We start from the raw sequence: 26,372 nt of genomic DNA on the forward strand, positions 1-26,372 counted from the left end.
ATCTCTCTCTCGCGCTCAAATAAATAAATGAAAACTTTTTTAAAGGGTGGGGGAGGTTGGGTGCCTGGGTGGCTCAGTGGGTTAAGCCTCTGCCTTCGGCTCCGGTCATGATCTCAGGGTCCCGTGATTGAGTCCCGCATCAGGCTCTCTGCTCAGCAGGTAGCCTGCTTCCCCCTCTCTCTGCCTGCCTCTCTGTCTACTGTGATCTCTCTCTGTCAAGTAAATAAATAAAATCTTTTTTAAAAAGTTTAAAAAAGAAAAAAAGGTGGGGGAGGAACGCCTGGGTGGCTCAGTGGGTTAAAGCCTCTGTCTTCAGCTCAGGTCATGATCCCAGGGTCCTGGGATCGAGCCCTGCAACAGACTTTCTGCTCAGCTGGGAGCCTGCCTCCCCCCGTCTCTCTCTGCCTGCCTCTCTGCTTACTTGTGATCTCTGTCTGTCAAATAAATAAATAAAATCTTTAAAAATAATAATAAAATAAAAATAAAAATTTAAAGAAAATGGGTGGGAGGCACTTGGGTGGCTTAGTGGGTTAAGCCTCTGCCTTCAGCTCAGGTCATGATCCCAGGGTCCTGGAATCAAGCCCCGCATCGGGCTCTCTACTCAGCAGGGAGCTGCTTCCCCCCTCTCTCTGCCTGCCTCTCTGCCTACTTATGATCTCTGTCTGTCAAATAAATAAATAAAATCTTAAAAAAAAAAAAAAAAAACTACTGGAGAAATAGCTTCAGATAACATGGGTTCTCCTGACTCCCTTAGGAATAAATGCCTAAACTATGACTGTGACAAACTTGATAGTATTCAGTGAATCTTGTCTTGTTTAACAACTACTTGTTTAACAACCAGAAACTGTTCTAAATACTCTTAAAAAAATAATTCTATAATACACATACGAACCCTATGAAGTGTAAGCATTGTCCACATTTTTATGACTAAAGAAACTCAAGCACAAAGAGATGAAGTATCTGAAGGCACCAGTTAGGAAGTGCTGGGGCCGGGACTCAAACCCAGGATTCCAGCTTCAGGTTATACGCTTAGATACGAAGCAAAACTACCTAAAGGGAGGAAGGCTGGGGCGCAGGGCAGCACAGAGTGGGGATCAGAACCTGTGCCAACTGGCAGGATTAAAAAATCTAGAAAACTGAAGTAAAACAAAACTGTGTCTTAAAAAATCAAGAAAAAGTTCATTTGATATATGTATGTATATAAACCTCCTAAGATATGTATGCTCTTTTGTCCCTCGTAAAATGCAAAGGCTGAATGACAGCTAAAGAAAGTAAGGCTGAAGACAGAAATTAGCATCCTAGCCTCTCCCTGGGAAGAAGGGACTCAGAAGCCCACCATCTCAGAGGCCTGAGCAACATCTTTACGCCTCTATTTATCCAGATGATGCTATGATGTGACAAGGAATGCCTTTTGAATTCCGCGGCTCATCTCCTGGCGATCTCCTGCATCCTGACTCCTTATTTTCCCTAAATCCAATCCCAGCAGGGGGTTAAAATGAGAGAGTAAATGCATCCGTAGAGCAAAAAAGCCCTTTTTCTTATAAAACAGAATTTCTGAGCACTACCTTCCTTTCATCAGGCCCACTCTTTAAAAAAACTCCCACTTTTCTGGCTTCTGTTCCCTAATTGAGCTACAAATTCCTAAACAATGGGGACCATGGTCTTTTAATGTAGCCATATAGAGCTCCAAGAGATCATTTTATGTGTTGATTACTTATTCCTTCATTTGTTCATTCATTCATTCATTCATTCAGTACACATTTATGGAGCACCTACCATGAACTCCCATTAGGCTAGGTTCTGGGGACACAGTCCATAAAGATGTAGTCCCGACTTTTAAAAGAGTTCCTAGTGGGGTAAAATGCTTGGGATGTAAACCAGATGCATAAGGGGAATGTGCCTCAAGAAAAGGATATTTAAAGACCACTTTATCTCTACACAGTAACAGTCCACCTAAGGAGGTTGGTGCTTTGTCTTTGAGAAAGGAGAAGTGTGAACACGCCGTCGGCCTGATTTTCAGACCAGGGGTCAGTAATGCAGTGTTGGTGGGTCAAGGGCCAAGCTGCCCTGTGTGTCTCCTGTGGTCACAGCAAATGACTTACGGGGCACACTGCTCCTGGGCCCACAAGAGAAGAGCCTTCTTTGCAGACATCTGCCATCTTTCTTGGGCTCTGGAGCATTTCTTAGCCGGAGGACTTGATGTAGGAGATGAGTCAGCCTCACTCACGCTGTCCAGGGAAGGCGGATCGTAATTGCAAGAAAGAGTCCGGGCAAGCTCCTCAATCTAAGGAAGACATAATCATAGTAGTCAATGCATACAAATCACAAGTTAGCAGCATTGAGGCAAAACCTTTGGCCAACACAAGACCTATCCGGTAACAGTGAGATGTTACTTATGGTGAAATAAGCACTAGACAAGTCCTTGAATAATAGCATTTGTCATCTTGGGCTACACTTAGGCTCTCTTTCAGTGGACTTGGGTCACTCCTTGCCCCAATTCGTGCACTGCATTCCCTCTCAAGGACAAGTATGTATTCATCCCACTAAAATCGCTGAGGCTCAACACCTGTCGCTCTAAATTGAACTGAACTCATCTGAGATCCCAGTCTAGGGTGTCTTCCAAAGTCTGGGTCGATTAAAATGCATCCTTGATCCTTATAAACCATTAAAACCATTAAACTAAGGCGCCTGGGTGGCTCCAGTGGGTTAAGCCGCTGCCTTCGGCTCAGGTCATGATCTCAGAGTCCTGGGATCGAGTCCCGCCATCGGGCTCTCTGCTCAGCAGGGAGTCTGCTTCCCTCTATCTTTCTCTCTCTCCGCCTGGCTCTCCGTCTACTTGTGATCTCTCTCAAATAAATAAATAAAATCTTTTTTAAAAAAAACCATTAAACTATTGAAAAACAAATATACATACAGAAAAAAAAAAGTCAAATACATGAGAGCTAAGTCCCAAGAAAGAAAAAAAAAAATTGCCACTAAGTATATGGAAAATATCTTCATTCGTCATTTAAGAAAGCTAAATGTATCCAGCAAGGAGACAGTTTCTTCATTTATAACACGGGCAAAAAAAATTTAAAGTTAACATCAAGTGATGTATCCTCTAGGAAGAGTACAGAAAGTGGATTTTTACATAGTGCTGGTAAGCACACAAGTTGGTTTAGATTTTTTGGAGGGCAGTAACATAATACCTATGGAAAACTTTCAAAGATCAATCCACAAACATAGTAGCAAGTATTATTGAGAAAAGTGCACTTCTTCATAATTAACAGAGGCACCAGACAACTAGTAATAATAGGTGTGACCAACACAACTAACAAACTTTAACTGATGGGCATACCCCCTTGTACCTAAAATGGCAGGATCAACATCCTTTTCAAGTCCACAGGAAATATTTACTGAAATTGACAACACTGAGTCATAATGCAAGCTTCAGCAATTTTGAAGAATTGAAATCATTCAGATGATATTCTCTGACCACACTCAAATTAAGCTAGAAATCAGTAACAGAGACAAAATAACCAGAATCTCCAAATATCTGGATATCAAGCAACAGAATGTTATAGAATCCAGAGGTCAAATAAGAAATCATAATGAAAATATTTTGAACAGAGCAATAACAGAAATACTGTATTCAATGTTTTAAAGATGTCAACTTTTTCTAAATTATACATTCAATGAAATCCTTATTAAAATTCCAACAGATGGTGTGCATGTAAATTAACAAGTTATCTTTAAATTTATATGAATCTTAAATCACCATGTTATACAGCTTAAACTTATACAATGGAATATGTTAACTACATCTTAATTTAAAAAATTATATGAGAATGCAAAGAGCAAAGAATAAATAAGATAATCCTAAAGAACAAGTTGGACACTATCAGATATCAAGCCTTCCAAACAGCTATAGAAACTGATACAGTACAGTACTAGTGCCAAGAATGAATAATGGAACAGAAATGACAATCTAATGATGGAGCCACACATAAATGGTTACTTGATTTTTTTATTAACTGACACGATAGGACATTAGGAAAGTGATGGTCTTTTCAATACATGGTGTTGGGTCAACCAGATAGCCACATGGGAAAAAATACTTTTGATTGCTCTAACATTAACATAGTCAAAAAAATTCATTCTCGAAAGATTGTAGATCTAATTGTAAAATATGAAACGGTTAAGCTTTTAGAACTGTGCTATCTAATACAATAGTCCCTACCTCCCTGTGGCTATGTAAATGTAATTAAATACATAAAATTGGAAACTTAGTTCCTCAGTCATACTAGCCACATTTCAAGTGTTCAATGGCCATAAGCGACTAGTGGCTACTATCTGGTACAATGCAGCTACAGAACATTTCCATCGCTGCAGAAAGTCCTCTTTGGACAGAATTATTCAAGAAAATAGCGTTAAGAGAGCATCTCCATGAGGTTGACAAAGGGAAAGATTTCTTTACAGAACATAAAAAGTACGAGCCACCAAAAAAGGAAGTTGATAAATTTGAACTACATTAAAATCATGAATGTCTGTTCATTGAAAGACTGAAAAGGTGGGGCGCCTGGGTGGCTCAGTGGGTTAAGCTGCTGCCTTCAGCTCAGGTCATGATCTCAGGGTCCTGGGATCGAGTCGCGCATCGGGCTCTCTGCTCAGCAGGGAGCCTGCTTCTCTCTCTCTCTCTCTCTCTCTCTGCCTGCCTCTCTATCTACTTGTGATGTCTCTGTCAAATAAATAAATAAAATCTTTAAAAAAAAAAGACTGAAAAGGCAAGCCACAGAATCAGAGATTTGTAATTTATGTGTACTCAACGAAAGACTTGGATCCAGAATATATCTTAAGAATTCGATAAATCTTTATATACAATAGCATAGCTAAAATTAAAAAATTTTTAATGTCAACTATGAGTGAGAATGGGAGCGAGGAATTCACCCAATGTAAATCAGAACCACCATTTTGAAAAATTAGTTGGCACTACCCTGCAAAGCTGAACATCACATGCCTTATGATCCAACAATTCCACTCCTAGACATATATATGAGAGACATGAGGGCTTATACCACCAAAAGGCATACACAAGAACGCACCTAGCAGCTTTAATCATAACAGCTGAACCCTGGCAACCAAAGCAATGTCCATCAACAGAAGAGTGGCAAATAAATTCTGGCATATTTATGCAATGGTATAATCATACACAACAAAGAGAAAGAAAGAAATACAGTCCATGGGGCGCCTGGGTGGCTCAGTGGGTTAAGCCGCTGCCTTCGGCTCAGGTCATGGTCTCAGGGTCCTGGGATCGAGTCCCACATCGGGCTCTCTGCTCAGCAGGGAGCCTGCTTCCCTCTCTCTCTCTCTGCCTGCCTCTCTGACTACTTGTGATTTCTCTCTGTCAAATAAATAAATAAAATCTTTAAAAAAAAAAAAAAAAAGAAATACAGTCCATGGTATTATAATAGCGATGTAACGGGACAGATGGCAGCTAACTTGGGGTGAGCAGAACATAATGTATAAAGTCGTCAAATCACTTAGTTTACACCTGAAACTCGTGTAATTAATTGTGTCAACTATACTCAAAATTTATATAAATAAATAAAACCAATAAGAACAAAACAAAACTACGGATGCATGCTTTAACAACTTGAAACTCAAGGAAGATGTTAAGTGAAATAAGTCTGACACAAGAGTATATCTCATATGTAAGACAATTCAGTTATAATTCCTTTAATGACAGAGATCAAAGTGGTGGTCTTTAGGGAAGGGAGCAAAAGACTGGGAGAAATACCTGGGAACTCTGCGATTAGGCAATGTTCTCTATTTTTATCTTGGGTAGTGGTTACGTGGATATATTTAATTTTTAAAAATACATCAAGCTCTACACCTAAGATTTGTGCATTTCTATGTGTGTTCTTCTTCAACAAAAGTTTATTTACATCAGTAAAACGAAGCCAAGAAAAGCAAAACTTACGGCCCAACAATTTCACTTCTAGGAATCTGGCTCATGGAAATAATTAAGATGGTATGGAAAAGTTTTATCAGAAGGGTAGTCTTTTTAGAATTGCTTACAATCATAAAACTGTGAGCATTCTGCTTGTTAATGAAATATAATTCTTTACAACAAAACATCATGCCTCCATTAAAAACTATGTATGAATTCAGAAAGATGTTCATTAGAACAGGTTGAAAACAGTTTGGATAGAAGGACCATTCAAGAAATACATATTTAAAGATTTTTTTTTTTTTTTTATTTATTTGAGAGAGAGAGACAGTGAGAGAGAGAATGAGCGAGGAGAAGGTCAGAGAGCGAAGCAGACTCCCCATGGAGCTGGGAGCCTGATGTGGGACTCGATCCCGGGACTCCAGGATCACGCCCTGAGCCAGAGGCAGTCGTCCAACCAACTGCGCCACCCAGGCGTCCCAAGAAATACATATTTAGATAAATATATACATTCATTCCTGCTATATGTATCATGAAGTCTATACCCCAAATTATTTGGTGGTTATCAGTGAGCGGTAGAATTACAGATGATTCTACTTGGTTTTTATTATCAATATTGAAATTTTAATTATATTTTAAATATTCCAGTAAGTATGGGGAAAAAAATATAACAAATGCCTATATATTGTCCAATTTTACATTTTACCACATTTGGCTCATTTTTTTTTAAAGAAATGAAACACTGGGCGCCTGGGTGGCTCAGTGGGTTAAGCCTCTGCCTTCAGCTCAGGTCATGATCTCTCAGGGTCCTGGGATCGAGCCCCGAGTCGGGCTCTCTGCTCAGCGGGGAGCCTGCTTCCTCCTCTCTCTCTCTGCCTGCCTCTCTGCCTACTTGTGATCTCTGTCTGTCAAATAAATAAATAAAATTTAAAAAAAATAAGAGAAATGAAACACTGATACAGCTTAAGCCTTCTGTCTTTCCCTCTGCAATTCCATTTCCTTCCTTTTTCAGAGGAAAAAACCCCACAATTATAAATTTGGTTTTCATCATCCTCACAACTATTATTCTACTTTAACTTCAAATGCAGTATCCATAATCATATATAGTCTTATTTTACGTTTTAAATTTTATACAAATTAGTAATGTTATTTTCTAGTTTTTATAAAATAAGCATTTGTTTCCCACATAATTTTTTTTATTTTCAAAGTAAATATGGAGACACAGAACATGCAACTTTTTTAGGTAGCTGCAGAAAACTTGCACTAACTCAGAATCCCAGGACTGGAAGAATATACTCTCAGTCATAAGTACCATGAAGTCAGGGCAACCACTGTTTTTGCTGTTTTCTTGGTGTCCTAGCACAAAAGCTAGCACATAGTAGGTGTTCAAATGTATTTATGGAATGAAATTTATCTATGAGTCACTCTTGGGACATGACTAGATGTTATAGGATTATTGGACTGAACAAGAGTCCTCAAAACTAGGAGATTCTATGAAGTTTAGTGGATTTAAAATTTCACTCCAGGGGCACCTGGGGGGCTCAGTGGGTTAAGGCCTCTGTCTTCGGCTCAGGTCATGATGTCAGGGTCCTGGGATCGAGCCCCGAGTCAGGCTCTCTGCTTAGCAGGGGGCCTGCTTCCTCCTCTCTCTCTGCCTGCCTCTCTGCCTACTTGTGATCTCTGTCTGTCAAATAAATAAATACATCTTCAAAAAAAAAAAAAATTTACTCCAGAAAGGGCACCTGGGTGGCTCAGTGGGTTAAAGCCTTTGCCTTCGGCTCAGGTCATGATCCCAGGGTCCTGGGATCGAGCCCCAAGTCAGGCTCTCTCTGCTCAGCTGGGAGCCTGCCTCCCTCTCTCTCTATGCCTGCCTCTCTTCCTACTTGTGATCTCTATCTTTCAAATAAATAAGTAAAAATCTTAAAAAAAAAAAACAAAAAACAAATTTACTCCAGAAGCTTTCTACTATCTTCTGCCACAGTAAGTAAACAAAAATAAGCAAAATTTTATCACAGCAGGTTCTATTCAGACTTGTGCTGATATCATGGATAATTTAAGATACTGTAATTCAGCATTCAATTTTCAACTGCAAAATAACATAAATGTCCAAGGTCTAGCTGTCGAGATTTCTGGAGTGTCCTGTTTCTGGAAAAAAACTCAGGACTGAATCCTACTGCAATACCCTTATTTCATACTGCAGTAATTAGAACAGAAATAACTTGCACGTCATCAAACTACTTACATGAAAGTGCAGTATAATTGTCCAAATTAGGCCAAGAATAATGGATGGGTTTCCATCTATAATATCAGTAACATGAATATTTATTAGCTTGATCTGGAAAAGAAGAAACACAGGTTAAAAGAACACATTTCACAGCGTTAATATCTCCAGTCCATCTTCAGATCAGATTCATACTCACTGATCGGTCTTTTAGGAATGTCAGGGCGTGCTCTATATTGATTCTACACTGGAATGTATTAGATCCTTTGTCTCGAGGCTATGGAATTCAAGTGAAATATATTAGAAATATGAGGGGGGTGGAGAAACACGTGTAAATCAACACAAGGGTTTATAATGTCACTTTAAAAGCTTACCAACTGTTGTCCGGAGAGCACCTCCAGCAGGTCCAGGAGAACGTGCCCCTTTTTAACGTCTGCAAACAGGTCTGACACCACTGAGGGGGGAGTGTGCTACAAAAGGTCACAAGAAAAATACTCATTCCAACGTTGGTCCGAAAACATAATACCTTCAAGAATCCCATAAATGGGCTTTGTGACTTTCACAAAAGCTAAAATCCGGTAGTGATTTTAGAACACACCACGTTCTATGTCAAAGCACGATAAGAGAAATAGCGAACTTAATTTATCTCGTGGTAAATTTTTCCAGTAACACAACACTCCCGCCACTTTCAGTGGGGGCATAAAACCTGTGCACGGAGGCAGCCTGAAAGGCCTTCAAAATCAGCTGGTAGTGACCCATTTGGGGAGCAGATTACATTTCTGGAGTAATCTGTTTATGAATTTACCCTTTCTAGAAAGGCATTGGTCAGGGATGGGTAGCCTGGGAGGGGAGGCTCACTCATTTTGTATCCACATTACTCCAGGCACTTGGAGTCACTGACAGACAGGATGACACAGTGATTAAGATCAAGACACCTGGGGCGCCTGGGTGGCTCAGTGGGTTAAGCCGCTGCCTTCGGCTCAGGTCATGATCTCAGGGTCCTGGGATCGAGTCCCACATCGGGCTCTCTGCTCAGCGGGGAGCCTGCTTCCTCCTCTCTCTGCCTGCCTGCCTTTCTGCCTGCTTGTGATCTCTGTCTGTCAAATAAATAAATAAAATCTTTAAAAAAAAAAAAAAAAGATCAAGACACCTGGGGGTGCCTGGGTAGCTCAGTGGGTTAAGCCACTGCCTTCGGCTCAGGTCATGATCTCAGGGTCCTGGGATGGAGCCTTGCATTGGGCTCTCTGCTCAGCAGGAAGCCTGCTTCCCTCTCTCCCTCTGCCACTACCCGCCACTTGTGCTTGCTCGCTCTCTCATTCTCTTTCTCTCTCAAACAAATATTTTAAAACAAACAAAAGAAAAAGATCAAGGTCTCTGGACCCAGACTGCCTGGGTTTGCATTCCAGCGCTATCACTTATAAGTGGTGTGACCTTGGGCAAGTCACATAACTTCTTTGTGCCTTCATTTCCTTGTTTTTTTTTTTTAAACAGGAATAACACTTACGGGGATGTTGTAAGGTCCCGTAATTGTGACGCAAGTTGACGCCATTTAAAAGAGCTTAGGACAAGGAGGTGGTGATGCAACATGGGGGCTTAAGTGGGTAGGAGAAGAATCCATGAAACAAGATGGGATAGGGAGGGAGACAAACCATAAGTGACTCTTAATCTCACGAAACAAACTGTGGGTTGCTGGGGGGAGGGGGGTTGGAAGAAGGGGGGTAGGGTTATGGACATTGGGGAGGATATGTGCTTTTGGGTAAATTGGAAGGGGAGATGAACCATGAGAGACTATGGACTCTGAAAAACAATCTGAGGGGTTTGAAGTGGCGGGGGGGTGGGAGGTTGGGGTACCAGGTGATGGGTATTATAGAGGGCACGGCTTGCATGGAGCACTGGGTGTGGTGAAAAAATAATGAATACTGTTTTTCTGAAAATAAATAAATTGGAAAAAAGAAAAAAAAAAGAGCTTAGGACAGTGTTCTTGACATATAACACTCCATACGTATGAATCATTTTTTTGTTATTATTATTATACTGGATTTTAAAAAGCTATTGTTGCTTTAAATATTTTTATAGCACTGTCTCCCATACCCTTAACAAAAGTGTCTCTTTTTTTCTGCTGGGGGGGTGAATAACGAACACATCTAAACAAGATCAAGGTGATTTCAGTACATTCTTTCAGCCCTGCCATTTTGGGGACCCAAAGGGAGGAAAGGAGGAGTAACTTAAATACATCTGTAGCTTTATTTGCTCTTTTTTCCCTCACCTTTGCCAACTGTGAGTTGATCCAGCAGGTAAAGGTTTTCTTCTGCGTGTCCTCCTGTTGTGCTGTTGAAAAGGGACAACGGCAGTTACAAAATGAGAAGCCTCAGAAACCTTTTCAGTATATCAGAGCTTCAAAGGTCTACCCCTCTGGGGATGTGTGCCTAGTTCACAACCCCTCCAGCTTTCTAGGACTTGGTGTAAATCTCCGGTGTTTGTTCAAGGAGGGCTTTGGAAACGGCGTGTCTCGATAGGAGGTATGTTTGATCACTGCCCGCTAGCTAAGAGACAATGACTTTTAATCGCGTTTACTGACAACAGCATTACATCTTCATGTGGTCTTGGCAGTGTGGTCTGAGGAACTAAGAGGAGAGAGAAGACCTCCGCACCCCAAAAGCAAAAGCCACCTGACGTGAAGACAAACCCCAGAACACCCGAAGACGTTTGGAAAGGCTCACCAAGTTGTGGGCAGTTTAGTCTGGACACTTGCAGGATTTCTCCTGGAGGCTATGTTGCCCGTGGACTGAACAGTAAATGAGCTCCGATTAGAGTCCGGGCTCTCCGGGCTCGGATCCTGCCTCTGTTACCAAGTAGCTGTGTGACAGCAGTTTCCTCGTGAAATAAGGTAATGAGCTCTGGCCTCCAGAGGCTGTTAATGGTTCACTTGAGAAGTGGCCGTCTTGACTCTCATTAACAGGACAGGAGTCAAGGGGAGACGATCTGAACACTCTAGGTACGTCTCCCCCTCCTCGCCAGGGCAGGGGCAGGCCCCACCGCCGCACCCCACCGCCGCAGCGGCCGCCTACAGCCCTCAGCAGCCAGGTCAGCTCTGCACACGGCGACGGAGTTTCCATCTCCCGATGTGTTCTTAAGTGGCTGGGCCCCCCGGTGAGGACAGATACCCACCCGCCCTGCGCCCAGCGTTCGCAGCCTTGTCACCACCATCTACCTGGAGGGCAGCAGGCCTCATCCCAGCACGCACGCGCACGCACACACACAAGCCAGGCACACGCGCACGCACACACACACACACAAGCGAGGCACACGCGCACACACACACACACAAGCCAGGCACACGCGCACGCACACACACACACACAAACCAGGCACACGCGCACGCACACACACACAAGCCAGGCACACGCGCACGCACACACACACAAGCCAGGCACACGCGCACGCACACACACACACACAAGCCAGGCACACGCGCACACACACACACACACACAAGCACACGCACGCCCCGGGCTCTCAGGCTCCCCTTTGTTCTCTCACTCTTAGTTAAGTAAGACTCCACACATGCCTCCGTTTTTCTCACCTCCCACCTTGTCCTTAACTCCTGAACCCCTTCTGCCGGTGATGAGCCCGTGGTACACCGTCCACAAAATCCCGTGTCCAAACCCTCTCCACCAGGCCTCTCTGCCCTTCCTGAAAACTGGCCCGCTCGAGTGCTGGCTCTCTCTTACATAAGCCCCTTGGACCCTGGGGGCCTTGCTCCTTGCAGCTATTTCCAGATCATTCTCCACTCTCTTCGCCCCCATGTCACCATCAGACGAGTCATCAGACACACCCATTGTTAGAGTCATCTACAGGCCTCTGTCCATTCCTCGTGATTTCTCAAACATTTTAGTTCCTTCTCCAATATCCTCTCCCCAGTACAACTCCTAATTCTTGGCGATTTCAACATACATATTAATGAAGCCCCCAACCTCCTGGTCCCTCCGTTTTATTCTCCTTCTCCAATAAACTTGTCTTCTGCTCTGCTTCCACCACTGGCTGTCATAGTCCTACCCCACACCTGATCATTACTGGTAAGTACAACTCCTCACAGTCTCGATTTTGTGCATCTCTGAACAACAGCCCCGAGCTTTTCTGTTCTTTCCCTTGAGTGTCCCCACTCCAACAATCTTTGGCGTCCATCGGCAACCCCAAGTCATGGATTCTGCCTGCTTTGCACTGTCCTTCGCTCTCACTGATAGTTTTCCTCCCATCCTTTTCCAGCTGCTCCCTCATCAAGGTCACCACGAACCACCCCTGCTCCCCCTCCCCACCCCGCAGCCACCCATCTTTGACTAGAACCAATGGTCAATTCTCAGCCTTCACCTTTCTGGACCCTACACTCTCGCTTTTTCTCCTACATCACAAGCTGGCTTCTCTCTTTGGCTCATACTTCACAGCCAATGCCTTGGGAAATCCTCTTCCGTCCCCCTCCAGAATACATTCAGGATATGACCACTTATCACTACCCCCACCGGCATTACTGCCCTAGATCCCTAACAGGTCTCCCTCCTTCCAGCCTTGTCCTCAACAGGCTGTTCTCAAGCAGCAGCCAGAGTGATGTTGCCAAAATGTGAACTCAAACCAGGAAACTCCTCTGCCCACAATCCTTCAAGGGCTCCTTAATATGGCTACGAGGTTGACACCCACTCCTTTTTCTCATGCCCCTGGCTCATTCCACTCCAGTCACTCTAGCCTCCCTGTTTTTCTCAAACTCCCCAGAAATATTCCCATGTTAGGGCTTTGCCCTAACTGTGCTTTCTCCCAGGAATGCTCTTATTACAGATTTCCCCACAAGCCTAATTCCCATCCTATTGAAAGTTGTAATATCTCTACTCCTGCTTCCCTTTGCTTGCTCTATTTTTTCCTACAGCACTTACCACCTTTTAACATCCTACGTAAGCTATAGATGTTGTGTGTTTATCATTCCATGTCTTGCTGTTCTCCCAAAGAAATTAACCCACACACAGATAAAGCTGTTTTGTCTGTGATCTATTCTGAGTGCCTAGAGGAACCTGGCCCAGAATAGACTCTAAAAAAAATTTGCTAATAATAATAGTTAATTAGTAACATTAAATTGATTGAAATTAATAATAAAACTAAATTATAATTAAATTAAAATTAGTAAATAATTTCAGTGATTATTGTGTTATGTTTTACTTACTATACCAAGCCAGTCAAATCTACCTTTATGTGTTTATATTCTTTTTTTTTTTTTTTTTTTTTTTAGTTTTCTGATCTACCTTCTAATACATTTTCTTGGACACCTTCCACTCTTCTTTATTAATCTCTAGCTACGACGGTTTTAACAGACTGAAAGTGTTGGTAGGACATCTAATTGGAGTTCTTAAAAATTTTTTAATCTGATGGGAGTGCAGATTAAGGAACTAAAGAGAATCAGTAAATGTTATTTTCCGGTATTTAAAATCCTGGCTAATTAGAGATTAAAGATGCACTTGGCCTCATTGGATTTTTTTTCTTATCTTTTTAAATCGACTTCATTTTCCTGTATTACCAGCTTAAATTAGTTATATATAGCCCAGTAATTTACACAATACAGGATACTCAATAATTGTTAACTGAACTGAACTGAGTTCTGGCAAGCCAACTAGATAGTGTAAGCTTTTGAAAGTTATTTGTTTTATGTAAACAAAAGAATTACAAAGAAGCACAATTTTGTCCTATAGTTCAAAATGTTACGACCTCTTCTAGAATCTTCGAGATATGTCTTCATTGCTTTTTCTCCTAGTATCAGTAGATGATTCAACAATATTTTTAAGCATATATTGAAACATTTAAACAAAAATTGAAGGTTAATTTTGCTTCTCAACAGAAAAAAACAAGAGAGTAGTTTTGATGATCCCAGGATCAAGTTACCAGCACACAATGTACATTAATCAAGGCCACGGATAAAAGCGGGGAGGGAACCATCTATTATTATAACAATAAAGCAGAAATCCAAATCCAAACCAAAACAAACAAACAAACAACAAAAACCAAAGATGACTCTTCTTATCCCTAAGGGACCAAGGGAGATTTTTCTTTCTAGGTGATAAAGTGTGAAAAACAAACAAATCAGTAACGCTGCTAGGTCCAGGAGAGAAAAGTGCACTTTAGGAGAGTTACATGGGGGAGAAGGGGGGAAGTCTCTGTGGAAGGTGGGTAAAATCATCTTGGAAAGGGTGAACCACTGGCACAAAACTGAGTACTAAAAGACTTTTGCGTGCCTGTGCCCGGGGAGTTTTAGTGTTCCACATCCACCTGGAAAACCCAGTCATCTGAACTATTTCCAGGTAATATGAAGGATCATTTCATTTTCGTGCAGTGTTACACAGAAAGGGTCTTGGTACTGGGCAAACAGAAAGGAACTTCCCTAGGCTGTGAAAGAGGCAGGGATACCAGGGTTCTAAGTGGATTGTTCAAACTGGGTGCACCTAATCCAGTCCAGACAGGGACAGAAACTGAAAACGATCAAAACTTTTCCAGAGAAAACCCCTACGTGATTCCTGTCCTAATTTGATAAAATCTAATGGAAAAGAGGGGGGGAAACAAAAAGAGAAGCTGCCAAAACAAATCCCCACCGGTATTCTCCAGTTTAGCAAAGAAAACAAAGCCCAAGTGAAATCTTCAGAAGAGGATTTAGAAAAGAAACTTCATGGCTTTTAACAAACTCATTGTGCACATTTAGAGAACAACTCGTCATCCTGGAAATCAGAACCCTTCAAATGCAACAAGGACCCTTTGCTGAATGGCAAACAAAGACGTCCCAAGTACAATTAAAACACCTTTGCAACAGCTGAATTAAATGGCTTAGTACGTGCCATTTTATTTGTCCCTTGACACACTTTTCTCACATTTTCATACTGTCTTATCCCTGAAAAGCACTATTAATTCAACAGGAGCCAGAGCCAAACAGCTCACCCTATGACAGGATAAGTAACCATTTGTTCCTTTCAAAGGCTGACCCATTGGGAAAAAAAATAATTGAGAACCAACTGCTTTATAAAGCAACTTAATTTGAGTGGGTGAGATTTTTTTTTTCCAACTGCCAGATTTTATTTTGTAATTTCTGGGGTAAGTTTCTGATAAAATAGTAAAACACTTCTCAAAATGGCATGTAGAGAATAGAATCAGCAGCTGTTAGGGATTTTAAAAAGTGAAAGAATTAAAAAGAATAGTAAAATCTAGTCAAATGATGGATTTCTCTGTAAAACGCCAAGGAGTTGAGAATGAGAAATTCTCCATCCTGATTTTTAAGGCAAAAAATAAATACGGATAACATAGAAAAATGTAGTGAATTTTATTCAGGCCCATGCTGATATCTGTGACTATCATTCTTGGAAAATATCTGACTGAATTTGAGAAGCAAGACAGAGTAGGCAAAGGTTTTCTTTAGACGTCATTACCATAAAAATACATTTAATCCCTGAGTTTGTTCTTATTCAATCTGCCTTTTGTGAGCTGGCAACACATAGCCTTCCTTAGCTGGAAGGCACCTTAAATGAAAACAAATGGAGTTAAGCTCAGTTAAGAAGTATGGATTTTAAATTCACTATAAGGTTCCCAAGAAAACTACAAGGCTAGGGAGCTTCACAAGAGAGTTAATTTAAAATGTTGACTCTCCCCCAAATAATTAATTAATTAGTTAATTAATTGAAATGTTGACTCCAGCAGTCCTCCCCGGGAGTAGGAAGTTCAAAAGCAGTTACACCTCAGAATCCCTAGTACACGTTTCCACTTAAACACCGAGCAATGCGTTATTACAATGTGCCTTATCCAAGAATGTCCTCTCCTGCATGAGTTCCCTGAGGAAGGTTTGCAATCTCCTTCTATCCAGGGATTTCTTCTTCTCTTTCTATATTGGTTTATTGCTAATAGACTTACTGCACTTGGCTCCAGATTCACTCCTTTGATCTGTCATTCTCCTCCGTCATTCTCCTCATTAAAATCTTTTGATCATTCCTTCATTCCTTAGTGAATAAATTCTAAATTTTCAGCCTAACATTCTAGGTCATTCATAGTTTGCCTCCAGTCTAATTTTCCTGACTCATCTCCCAAGACTTCTCGACGCATATCCTACTTTTCCAGCAAACTAGAAATCCACAATTCCCCAGTTAAGTTTCACCCAAAGTTTCACTCTTTTCTTCATTGCCATGCCATGTATCCTCTGGAACAGCCAATCCTCCCCACCTCCCACTTATAAAAACTCAGCACCCAGCACAAAGTACACGTTGGGCATTCAATGGACATCTGTTAAAAATTACTATATTCAAATGCCCCCCTCTTCCTAACGAGAAATAGATATAATCTCTTCTAGTTCTAATCTTCCACAGCAATTTACTGCATTTTTTTCTTATTGTTATTAAAGTGATATATAATACTCATAAAACATTTTCCAAGCAGTACTCAAAATTAAAAGTTAATCTTAATTCCCTCAAACCTCCCATTCTCCCTTCCCAGAAAACAACATTAATTAAGTTTCCTGTGCGTCCTTCTAGACAGATTAAATATAAAGAACATAAATTCTAAAAGGGCAAGGATTTTAGGTTGGTCACTGGGTCACTAGCTTCTAGAATAGTATCTCGAAAGTAGGAGTGCCTCAATCAGTATTTGTTGAATGAATGTATGTATATGTAAATTAAATGAATATACATGATAGCTTCATTTCTTACGTTGATAATTCAAAAAGCAGAGATTTAGGTATACTTCTTTAAGTTAAAAAGCATCTGCTAAGCTATAAGAAATATTTCAAAAGGAGATCATAACCTTTCCAAATTACCAGAAAGTAAGAAAAAAATATCTGGCCAATAAAAAGAACAAATAGATACATATGTACTGATATGGATATATTCTTAATTGAAAAAAAAGCAAGCTGTAATGTAGTATGTTTACTCCTATTCTATCTGTTTTTTTTTTTTTAAGATTTTTAAGTAATTTCTACACTGAAGGTTTGAACTTACAACCCTGAGATACAGAGTCACATGGTCTACCGACTGAGCCAGCCAGGTGCCCTTCTATCTGTATTTTTATTATTAAAGGACAGCTCTGTGTATGGCCCAACAGCCTACCTCTACCTTATGATAATTACTACTTGCCGCTTATACACTACAGCCACATAAGGACATATGGTTCTTCTTCTCCTACTCAATGTATATATGAACTTTAAAGTTAAACACTGATGCTTTTGTGGTTTTGCTTCCCCTTAGCACAGTGCCTTGTAGATAAGAAGGACTCAGTAAGGGGCACCTGGGTGGCTCAGTTGTTAAGTAGTCTGCCTTGGGCTCAGGTCATGGTCCCAGGGTCTTGGTTTTGAGCACCGCATGGGGCTTCCTGTTCAGTAGGAAGTCTGCTTCTCTCTCTCCCACTCCCCTTGCTGGTGTTCCCTCTCTCGCTGTCTCTCTCTCTCTGTCAAATAAATAAAATAAAATCTTTTTTTTAAAGTACTCAGTGGGGCGCCTGGGTGGCTCAGTGGGTTAAGCCTCTGCCTTCAGCTCAGGTCATGATCTCAGGGTCCCGGGATGGAGCCCCACGTAAGGCTCTCTGCTCAGCGGGGAGCCTGCTTCTTCCTCTCTGTCTGCCTCTCTGCCTACTTGTGATCTCTCTCTGTATCAAATAAATAAAATCTTAAAAAAAAAAAAAAGTACTCAAATATTTGCCAACTGAAAGACTTATTAAGTATTAAGAGTATTAAGATCAAACCATCTTACTGTGGAGAAGAATCACTTACTGACAACAGTTACTAGGCCTATGTTTTGTCCTGGTCATTGCTTTTAGAACCCCTGGACAATTTCTTTCTCTGATGAATAAAATGTCTTGAACAAAAGGGCGGGTGCTATAACGAGACCCTGTTGTCATTCCTTAAAACAACAATGCCAACTCATTGTCCCGCTGGGACAGAAATGGTAAGGCTAACTAAATCCAAAAAATAATGTGACACCGTCTAGCCATTTGCCCCACCAGTCATCTCAAAGAATCTTAATCAAGCTGTTAGCGAACAGAAAGGGAACTTAAAATAATAAGGCCACCTCTTTAATTGTTTCTCACGGAGATGACAACAAACAGAAATAAATGAAGAAACAAAGGGAATAAAACCACATAGGCATGCACAATCAAAATAAGAAAAGCCTAAAATATTTGAAGAAAAAACAGGAAAAGGTGTGTTACTGAACTACAAAAGGGGAAGCTATTAACTAACAGAAAAAGCAGGGGGACAATTTACTACACATTTTCTTGCAACCAACCATGAGCAAACAAAAAAGCCAGCAAGAAAAATAAATCATACCAAGACAGAGATTCCGCTGATAAATGAGAAAAGCTGAGTTTAGAAGGTAACACCTGGCTAACAAAATTCATAAGCACAGCATGCAACCCTATCTCAATCTCAACACTTTTTTTAAAGATTTATTTATCTCAGGGGCGCCTGGGTGGCTCAGTGGGTTAAAGCCTCTGCTTTCGGCTCAAGTCATGGTCTCAGGGTCCTGGGATTGAGTCCCACATTGGGCTCTCTGCTCAGCAGGGAGTCGGCTTTCCCCACCCACCCCCCCACCCCGCCGCCTGCTGCTCTGCTTACTTGTGATTTCTCTCTCTGTCAAATAAATCAACAAAATCTTTTTTTTTTTTTTAGGATTTATTTATTTGAAAGAGAGAGAGTAGAGGGAGGTGCAGAATCTAGAGCAGACTCCCTGCTGAGCGTGGAGCCCACCACCACTACCCATGAGACCATGACCTGAACTGAAACCAAGAGTCTGTCTGACACTTAATCCACTGAGCTACCCAAGCACCCCCCAACACTCTTGTATGTCAATATCTTTCCCCTGGAGAATCTGTGTCGGCACTACCGCAAAAGCAGCACTCACCCGTCAGACTCCGCATTCCAGGACTCAAGTCACACCCTCCTTCCCTCCCCCTCCCCTCACCTGCCCTCCCCAGTGTTTCCACCTCACATATTTAATGCCACCCTCCTTCATCATCCCCAAGTACAGCCTACCACAAATCGGGCCAAATTTGCTCCCAGGTACACTTCCTTCCTACACCACTAGGCACCACTGTGCTCCCCTAGCCCTCCCTCCCCAACTGCCATCAGACAGGGCCTGCTCCTCCCCGCTCCTCCCACAGCCAACCAGGTCTGCTCTGCTCCCTTCAATCCATTCTCTGCGTCAGCCAATAGATCTAACCTCCTTCCCCTTTTCCAAAAAAAAAAAAAATGAAATAATATCTGGGAGCCTACTTGATTAAGATGGGCCTTCTCATTAGCCTATTGGCTCCCTGAGAGCCTAGGTCTGTTTTTGCTCCTGCTTTTCCTGAAGCACTACCACATGTGATAGGAATTCAGAAAATGTTTGTTGAATGAATAGTTAAATGGCTGGGGGAGAAGGGAATGGGGTTTTGTGGCTATTTTTCCCCAATGTAGAGATTTTAAATACTGAATTTATTGGGGAAATATACAACATACAACAAATGGTTTCTACTTTGGGCCTCAGCATGTGGCATCCAGTCTCTTCGTGTTGCCACACGAGCGAACCACACCCCGTGAAACACCTGAGATTCTCACACTGAGGCTTTTGTTTCCAGCCTCCCTGGAACATAGCTCCTGGCTCTCTCTGCATAAGCAAACCTTGTATTTCTAGCACATGCAAATGAGCCCAGAATACAGATAAAATGCCTAGAATTTGGGGTGCTATTTGCTCGTCTCTTTCTCACCCTCTTCTGACTCATCTGAGTTGCTCAACAGATATTTGTGGAATGAATAAACCAAAGAAACAATTCCATTTCTTTCAACACGTATTTCTTACTCCTTACTACCTTTCATCTACTATATAAAACTGAGTGCTTTTCTTTTGAGAATCATGACATGTGAGCCTGAGCCCTGACTTCTGAGAACAAAAGAGCCAGACCACACTGAAGTGATCTGTGCTATGATCACAGATCTGGGTTCTTACAATTTGAATGCCAGCGAATTACTGAGGGTCAGCGATCGAGGTCAGAGTTCTAGGTCCCAACTCCCAGAGTCTCCAATTCAAGGAAATCACACAGCTCACTCTGAGAAACACCTCTGAAACTGGACTGATTTACACATGTGATTTATTCCTGAGACAACACAAGGGAACAGGAAAGGCTTAGCCAAAATAGGGATGAAATAATATATATTATAATATAATGTAACTCAATACAAATCTGTGATAATTTACAGGTATCCTAAGACACACTTGAAGGGGCTCAGAAGGCTTGCTGAACCAACTTGTGTCCAGGAGTAAGGAGGAATTCAGAGTTAGGAACAATGACATCATTTCATTAAACACTTCCAATGAAGTGGTCAGGCAGGCATTTTGTGAGAAATGAGAAAATGGTAGCTCCCAGAAGATGCAGGATTTTTTTTTAAATTTTATTTATTTATTTGACAGAGAGAGATCACAGTAGGCAGAGAGGCAGGCAGAGAGAGAGAGAGAGAGAGAGGGAAGCAGGCTCCCTGCTGAGCAGAGAGCCCTATGCGGGACTCAATCCCAGAACCCCGAGATCATGAACTGAGCCGAAGGCAGCGGCCCAACCCACTGAGCCACCCAGGCGCCCAAGATGAAGGATTTTTAATCACTCATTCAATAAACACTTATTAAAAGTGCCCTATGTCCTATATACTGTGCTGTAGATCTCACATCTGATAGGTCATTCATATCCAGATCTGACTGATACCAAAATCCATGGTTTTTTCATCATAATTAAAACTCAGCTGAAATGTCATCTCCATGGCCCCTCCAGCTTAGCACCTATCTCTCCCCTACATTAAACCCAAACTTCTTTTTTTTTTTTATTTAAAGATTTTATTTATTTATTTGACAAAGAGAGATCACAAGTAGGCAGAGAGGCAGGCAGAGAGAGAGGAGGAAGCAGGCTCCCTGCTGAGCAGAGAGCCCGATGCGGGGCTCGATCCCAGGACCCTGAGATCATGACCTGAGCCGAAGGCAGCGGCCTAACCCACTGAGCCACCCAGGCGCCCCCAAACCCAAACTTCTTCAAAGTATTGTGTATACTTGCTATCTTCACATCCTTACCTACGACGTACTTTTCAACTCACCAAGAGAAAACTAGCTTCAACCCCAACTACTCCATCCGATTCTCAGTGAGGCTACCTGTAATATTCTCATTGCTCAACCCCGTGGGTATTTCTCAGAACATGCTAGGTGGCTTGAAACTTCCGATACTGCTTACTACCCTCTCCTTCTTGAAATGTTCTCCTTCATTGGTTTCCATGATTATCCTTCCTACTTCTAGTGATACCCCTTCTCAGACTTTGTTATACCTTGTTTTGCTTCTTCTATCTCTATAATGTTCTCTTTTTCTAGATATTTTCAACTACTCCTTAGGAACGAATTACTATTTACATACTTATGAGTTTCAAATCTTTATTGTCAGCCCAGGTGTCTGCTTCTCTTGAGTTTCATGGGTATCCCCACTTAGTTATTCCACAGACACTTCAAAGTCAACGTTGCCAGAAGGGAGTCGTCATCTCTAACCAACTCCCTCCCTCACCAAAGGTGTTCTTTGGGATTTTTTTTTTATTTAAAGATTTTATTTATTTATTTGACAGAGAGAGAGATCACAAGTAGGCAGAGAGGCAGGCAGAGAGAGGAAGGGAAGCAGGCTCTCTGCTGAGCAGAGAGCCCAATGTGGGCTTGACCCTGAGACGATGAACTGAGCCGAAGGCAGAGGCTTAACCCACTGAGCCACCCAGGCGCCCAGGATTTTTTTTTTTTTCCAGAGAATGCTTCCATGATCTACTCTTCTGCCCAAGAATAAACCTGAATCATCTTTAATACTTCCCTCACCTCCCTCTCCCATACCCAGTCAATCAAAAAGATCTAATGATTACCCAAATAAACCTAAAATTAAGATAAATTAAGATAAAATTTAAGAATTTAAAGAATGTAAAGCCCAAGGTATCTCTTGATGCCTATCTCTCTCCAACGTGGTGGGCACCTCCTAGATCAGGACACCACTATCTCTCAGCTGACCCACCCTAACAGACTTCCACTGGTCATTCTGTCTCCACATTCCCTCCCATAAGACCGCACTCCACAATGCATCCCCATGATTTCTAAAACCAGTTCTGAATATGTCTCCACTCAATCCTTCAATCACTTCTTCTTTCTTGGTCTCTGGAAATAACTCAAACCCCAATATATTCCCATGACCTTTTACAACTTCCTCTGTTCACTTTCTCCTTCAAAATGCACTCCTTGGTCTCACTGAGCATCCATCTCCTTGAATGTGCCATGTTCAGCCCCCCTTCTGCCTTTACTATGCTGCTACCACTATCTGGGGCACTTGCCTCATCTCCACCCTGTTCATGTGCTAACATACTTTAGGTCTAAAACTTAGAAACCACTTGCCCTGGGAAGCCGTCCCTGACCTCAAGACTGGTGGGTGCCCCTACTCTGTACTTCCAGAGTACCATGTCTTCTCTCTCCCGGAGCACACCCATATCATTCCATAATAGTCTATGCACTTGCTGTCTCTCTGTAATCAGAAGAAACATTGTAGGACAGCACATTCTGTGTCATCCCGTGTGTTCACCACAGTGTCTTTCTTATACACCAGAGTTGTTCAAAAGCACTTGTCAAATGATGAATGGACAAATAAATGAATTGGGATCTAAGGATAGATTAACCTATACTTAGAAAAAGCATAACAAATAATGGAGTAGTATCTCTTACCTTAAAAAGTCCTATGTTTCTCTTCAACAAGAGAACATGATATCTCTGCTCCCCTTCACAGCAAAATTTCTTCAAAGTGTTGGTTAAATCATTGTCTCTACTTCCTCACCTCCATTCTCTCTCCCACCCACTGCAGTCAGGCCTCCATCTCCACCACTGGAGTATGGCTAACCCTGTTAGAGCCACCAACTAATTCTATGAGCCCAATCCACTGGCCATTTCTCGTCAATGTGGTTGAATTACCACCTTTTTTAATTTTGAAGATCTCATTTATTTATTTGAGAGTGAGCCAGCAAGCAAGAGCAAGGGGGAAGGGCAGAAGGAGAGGGAAAAGCAGACTCGATCCCAGGACCCTGAGATCATGACCTGAGCCAAAGGCAGACAACTGAGCCATGCAGGCACCACTCCCTGGTTCTAGAAATATCTTCATCTAGAGGTTTCCATGTCATCACACTGGCCTGGTTTTCCTCCTTTGGCCTTCAGTACTCCTTCTCAGTGTCCCTTGCTTTTCTTCCTCTTCTGCTTGACCTCGAAACACTGAAAGGTCCAAATGGTCAGATCACGCCATGGTTTTAACTGCAAATATACCAGCCACATACTGATGGCTCCCAAATCTATATCCCTCCCTAGGACTCTGGATCCTCACATCTGTCTACTTGACGTGTCCATTTGGGTATCAAATGAGCATCTCATATCTATCATAGCAAAAACAAACTCTTAATCTCCCCAAAACTTGTCTATCAGTCTTCCTCAGAGCACTAAATTACATAATCAACTACTCAACTGCTCAAAGCAAAAATTTAGAAGTTATCCTTGATCTCTCTTACTAATCACTTCATACATCTCAACATTCACAAGTATCCTTAAAAAAAAAAAAAATTCATGATTCTTTATCCCATCCTTATCACCCTACTACTATCCAAACTACTCTGGTAGTTCACCTGGACAATAAAAGCATCTGAACTGGCTTTACACTTCCCCTCCTATCACTCAGATTAATCCCCTCTCCACCCAGCAGCCAGATATTTTGGAAAATGTAAACCAGATCATGTTACTCCCCTAACTAAACCATCCAGTGGTTTCCCATCCATACACCTTCCCTTAGAGCTGACAAATCCCCCGGCCTGATCCAGTTCTGTCTTGCCTTGTTCTCCAAACCATCTCACCAGGCTCCATGAATTCACCAAGTTTGTTTCCGTCATTGAACTTTTCCTTTAGAACTGCTTCACCCTGAAACACTCTTCCCTTGTTCTTTGCTTGGCAGCTCCTTTGTGTTATAATCATTCCTTAAATGTCTCCTCCTCAAAGACCTTCACTGACCATTTGATCAAAAGAAAGCAGGAAATCATCAAATAAACCCATTTCTAATCCTCCCCATAGCATTTACCAGGCATTGATATTTTTCTCATTAATTTATTCATTGTCTCTCTAATAACTGAAATACAAGCACTGTGGGCATATGAAGCTTGTTGGAGTTGTTCATCTTAATATTCTCTTAACCCAAAATAGTAGGGTACAGAGTAGGGTCTCAGGAAACACATGTGGCATGAACGTATCAATGAAGAGAGTCACCTGTACTCATAAAAACCATGACTGTGTGATGAATCAGTAAGTGTGAATCCCCCTATCCTTTTGCAACCTTTTGTTTCCGAGAAATCAAACCATGCTAGAAGTTCTGCCACATAAACATTCAGACTGAGGCAGACAGAGACACACCACTTAACTAGTTCCCACTATTAATAAGCCTACTTAACTGAAGACAGGGCCAACAATCACCATGTTTTGGAAAATCTTAAATGTTATTCAAATTTGATAAAGGCTGTTTGTGTTCTGATTTGAGCCAGGTGCCTTTCATCTTACAACATTTAGTTGCTGATGCAACTGGCAGACCCGTTTTAATAAAGACGGAAAAGACCAAGGCATGACCAGTGAGTGCAGCTCCAGCCTGGGGGCAGAGAGCAAGCGTGCGTAGCCATTCTTCCGCCATTTTCTTTCTATGCTCATTCAACACGCATCACCGCACAGGCTGTCAATGACTAGGAGAGATTATTTACCCAGAATCTCATGTCTCGCCTCCAAAAATACACACATTTAGAACCTTAAACAGTTCATTTCTCTGATAAATCCTTCCTATCCTTTTATGTACTATTTTTAAATGATTCTAAAAATACCTGGTGGTAGTAACCTTCAGTTCTCATACGTATATTGAAAATAATAAATGCAGTTACCTTTTATCAAAAATTCCCTGAATGTTTTAGAAAAACACAGCCATCAGAGAAATTGTAATCACCAACGCTGAAATCAGATGGAGGAGGTAATCTCTTGAAGAGCACATTTAGAATAACCTCTAATTTTTAGAGCGTAGAATCACACGCTAGCCCCACCAAATGGTTATAAACTAATCTCTTATATCGACTTCTTACTTTCCCATTTTCAAGGGGAAATTATTTTGAATTTTATTTTTCCTAATATACTACTTCAAGCTCTGAATAATTATACTCCCTCCTGAAACATACACATACACAAAAGCTCAGAAAACTCTTGTATCTCCCATGGGGCTAATTAAAAAGGATTCTGATTTCTATAAGGAATGAATGAGATCTTTGTTAACCTACTTTAACAGGACTCTAAATGACCCTGGATTTATCTTGCCCTAGTTTTCAAAATGTAACTGACCCAGAATAAAGTAAGCTTATCCCCACACTCCTCGCAAAAACAAAACCAAAGTTCCCAGAAGCCAAAACTGTATATATACAACCCAAGAAAAAAATTTTTTTCTCTCTTAAAGAGATCATACAGTGCAAATACTGCTGCTTGCAGAGCTATTTTATTCTCCACATAATTGGAACATTTTAAGATTATAAAGCTTTACAGTATCAAGGCAAGTAATCTTCTAAGAAAACACAGCAAATGACACCATCAGCTACTATGATATCAGGAACTTTCTGGAAGCTTTTGTGTTGGGACAGTACTGCCCTGATAGCCACTGAAGAACCATGATTTGATTAATTTCTCTGGGTATAACAATCTCCTAATCCCTAAAAAAGCCCCCAGAGATGATCTGCTTTCACTCCTAATAACTGAGCACTCTGAACAGCTAGGGAAGCAGAAATACTGCCTAACAGTGCGTGTCCTCCCCTTACTCTTCCTTCATCATGCCATCAAAGTTCCAAATTGGGGACCTGGCTGTAAAAGGGTAGAAATTCCACCCAGAAGCCTTTTATTAATCCCATTCCTCTTCCTCAGACTATACACAGTTTCATTCACTTGCCATCATAAGGTAAACTGAATTTGTCTCAGGAATACAACAGTAAACCATCAATACACCTGTAAATGCCGTAAGTACACATCACTGCCTCATGTCTATAGAGATCCGTGTTGCCATCCTCGCTCACTGGTTTTCCTGGACACTGAACCACTATTCTAATTCAGGTGCTTTATGTATTTTTTTATATTGGAAATGACCACTCAT

The 26,372-nt window shown here is 41.5% G+C and overlaps 1 protein-coding gene across 12 annotated transcripts in view; it reads right to left on the minus strand.

Moving 5' to 3' along the window:
• The window catches only part of SYNE2 (spectrin repeat containing nuclear envelope protein 2), a 330,800-nt gene that overhangs the window by 241,909 nt on the left and 62,519 nt on the right, over positions 1-26,372 (minus strand). For 11 of the 12 annotated variants that reach the window (XM_044231769.1, XM_044231767.1, XM_044231774.1 and 8 more), the window contains exons 3-7: positions 10,417-10,478; positions 8,525-8,620; positions 8,350-8,427; positions 8,172-8,264; positions 2,103-2,284 (exon numbers count right to left, since the gene is read on the minus strand). In XM_044231769.1, the coding sequence (XP_044087704.1) occupies positions 2,103-2,284; positions 8,172-8,264; positions 8,350-8,427; positions 8,525-8,620; positions 10,417-10,478 (511 nt within the window). Of the gene's footprint in view, positions 1-2,102; positions 2,285-8,171; positions 8,265-8,349; positions 8,428-8,524; positions 8,621-10,416; positions 10,479-19,048; positions 19,080-26,372 lie in introns of those variants that run through there. The other variant, XM_044231768.1, reaches the window with a different exon arrangement.

Source organism: Neovison vison, chromosome 13, assembly GCF_020171115.1.
Source record: "Neovison vison isolate M4711 chromosome 13, ASM_NN_V1, whole genome shotgun sequence".
In the NCBI taxonomy this organism is placed as follows: Eukaryota; Metazoa; Chordata; class Mammalia; order Carnivora; family Mustelidae; genus Neogale; species Neogale vison.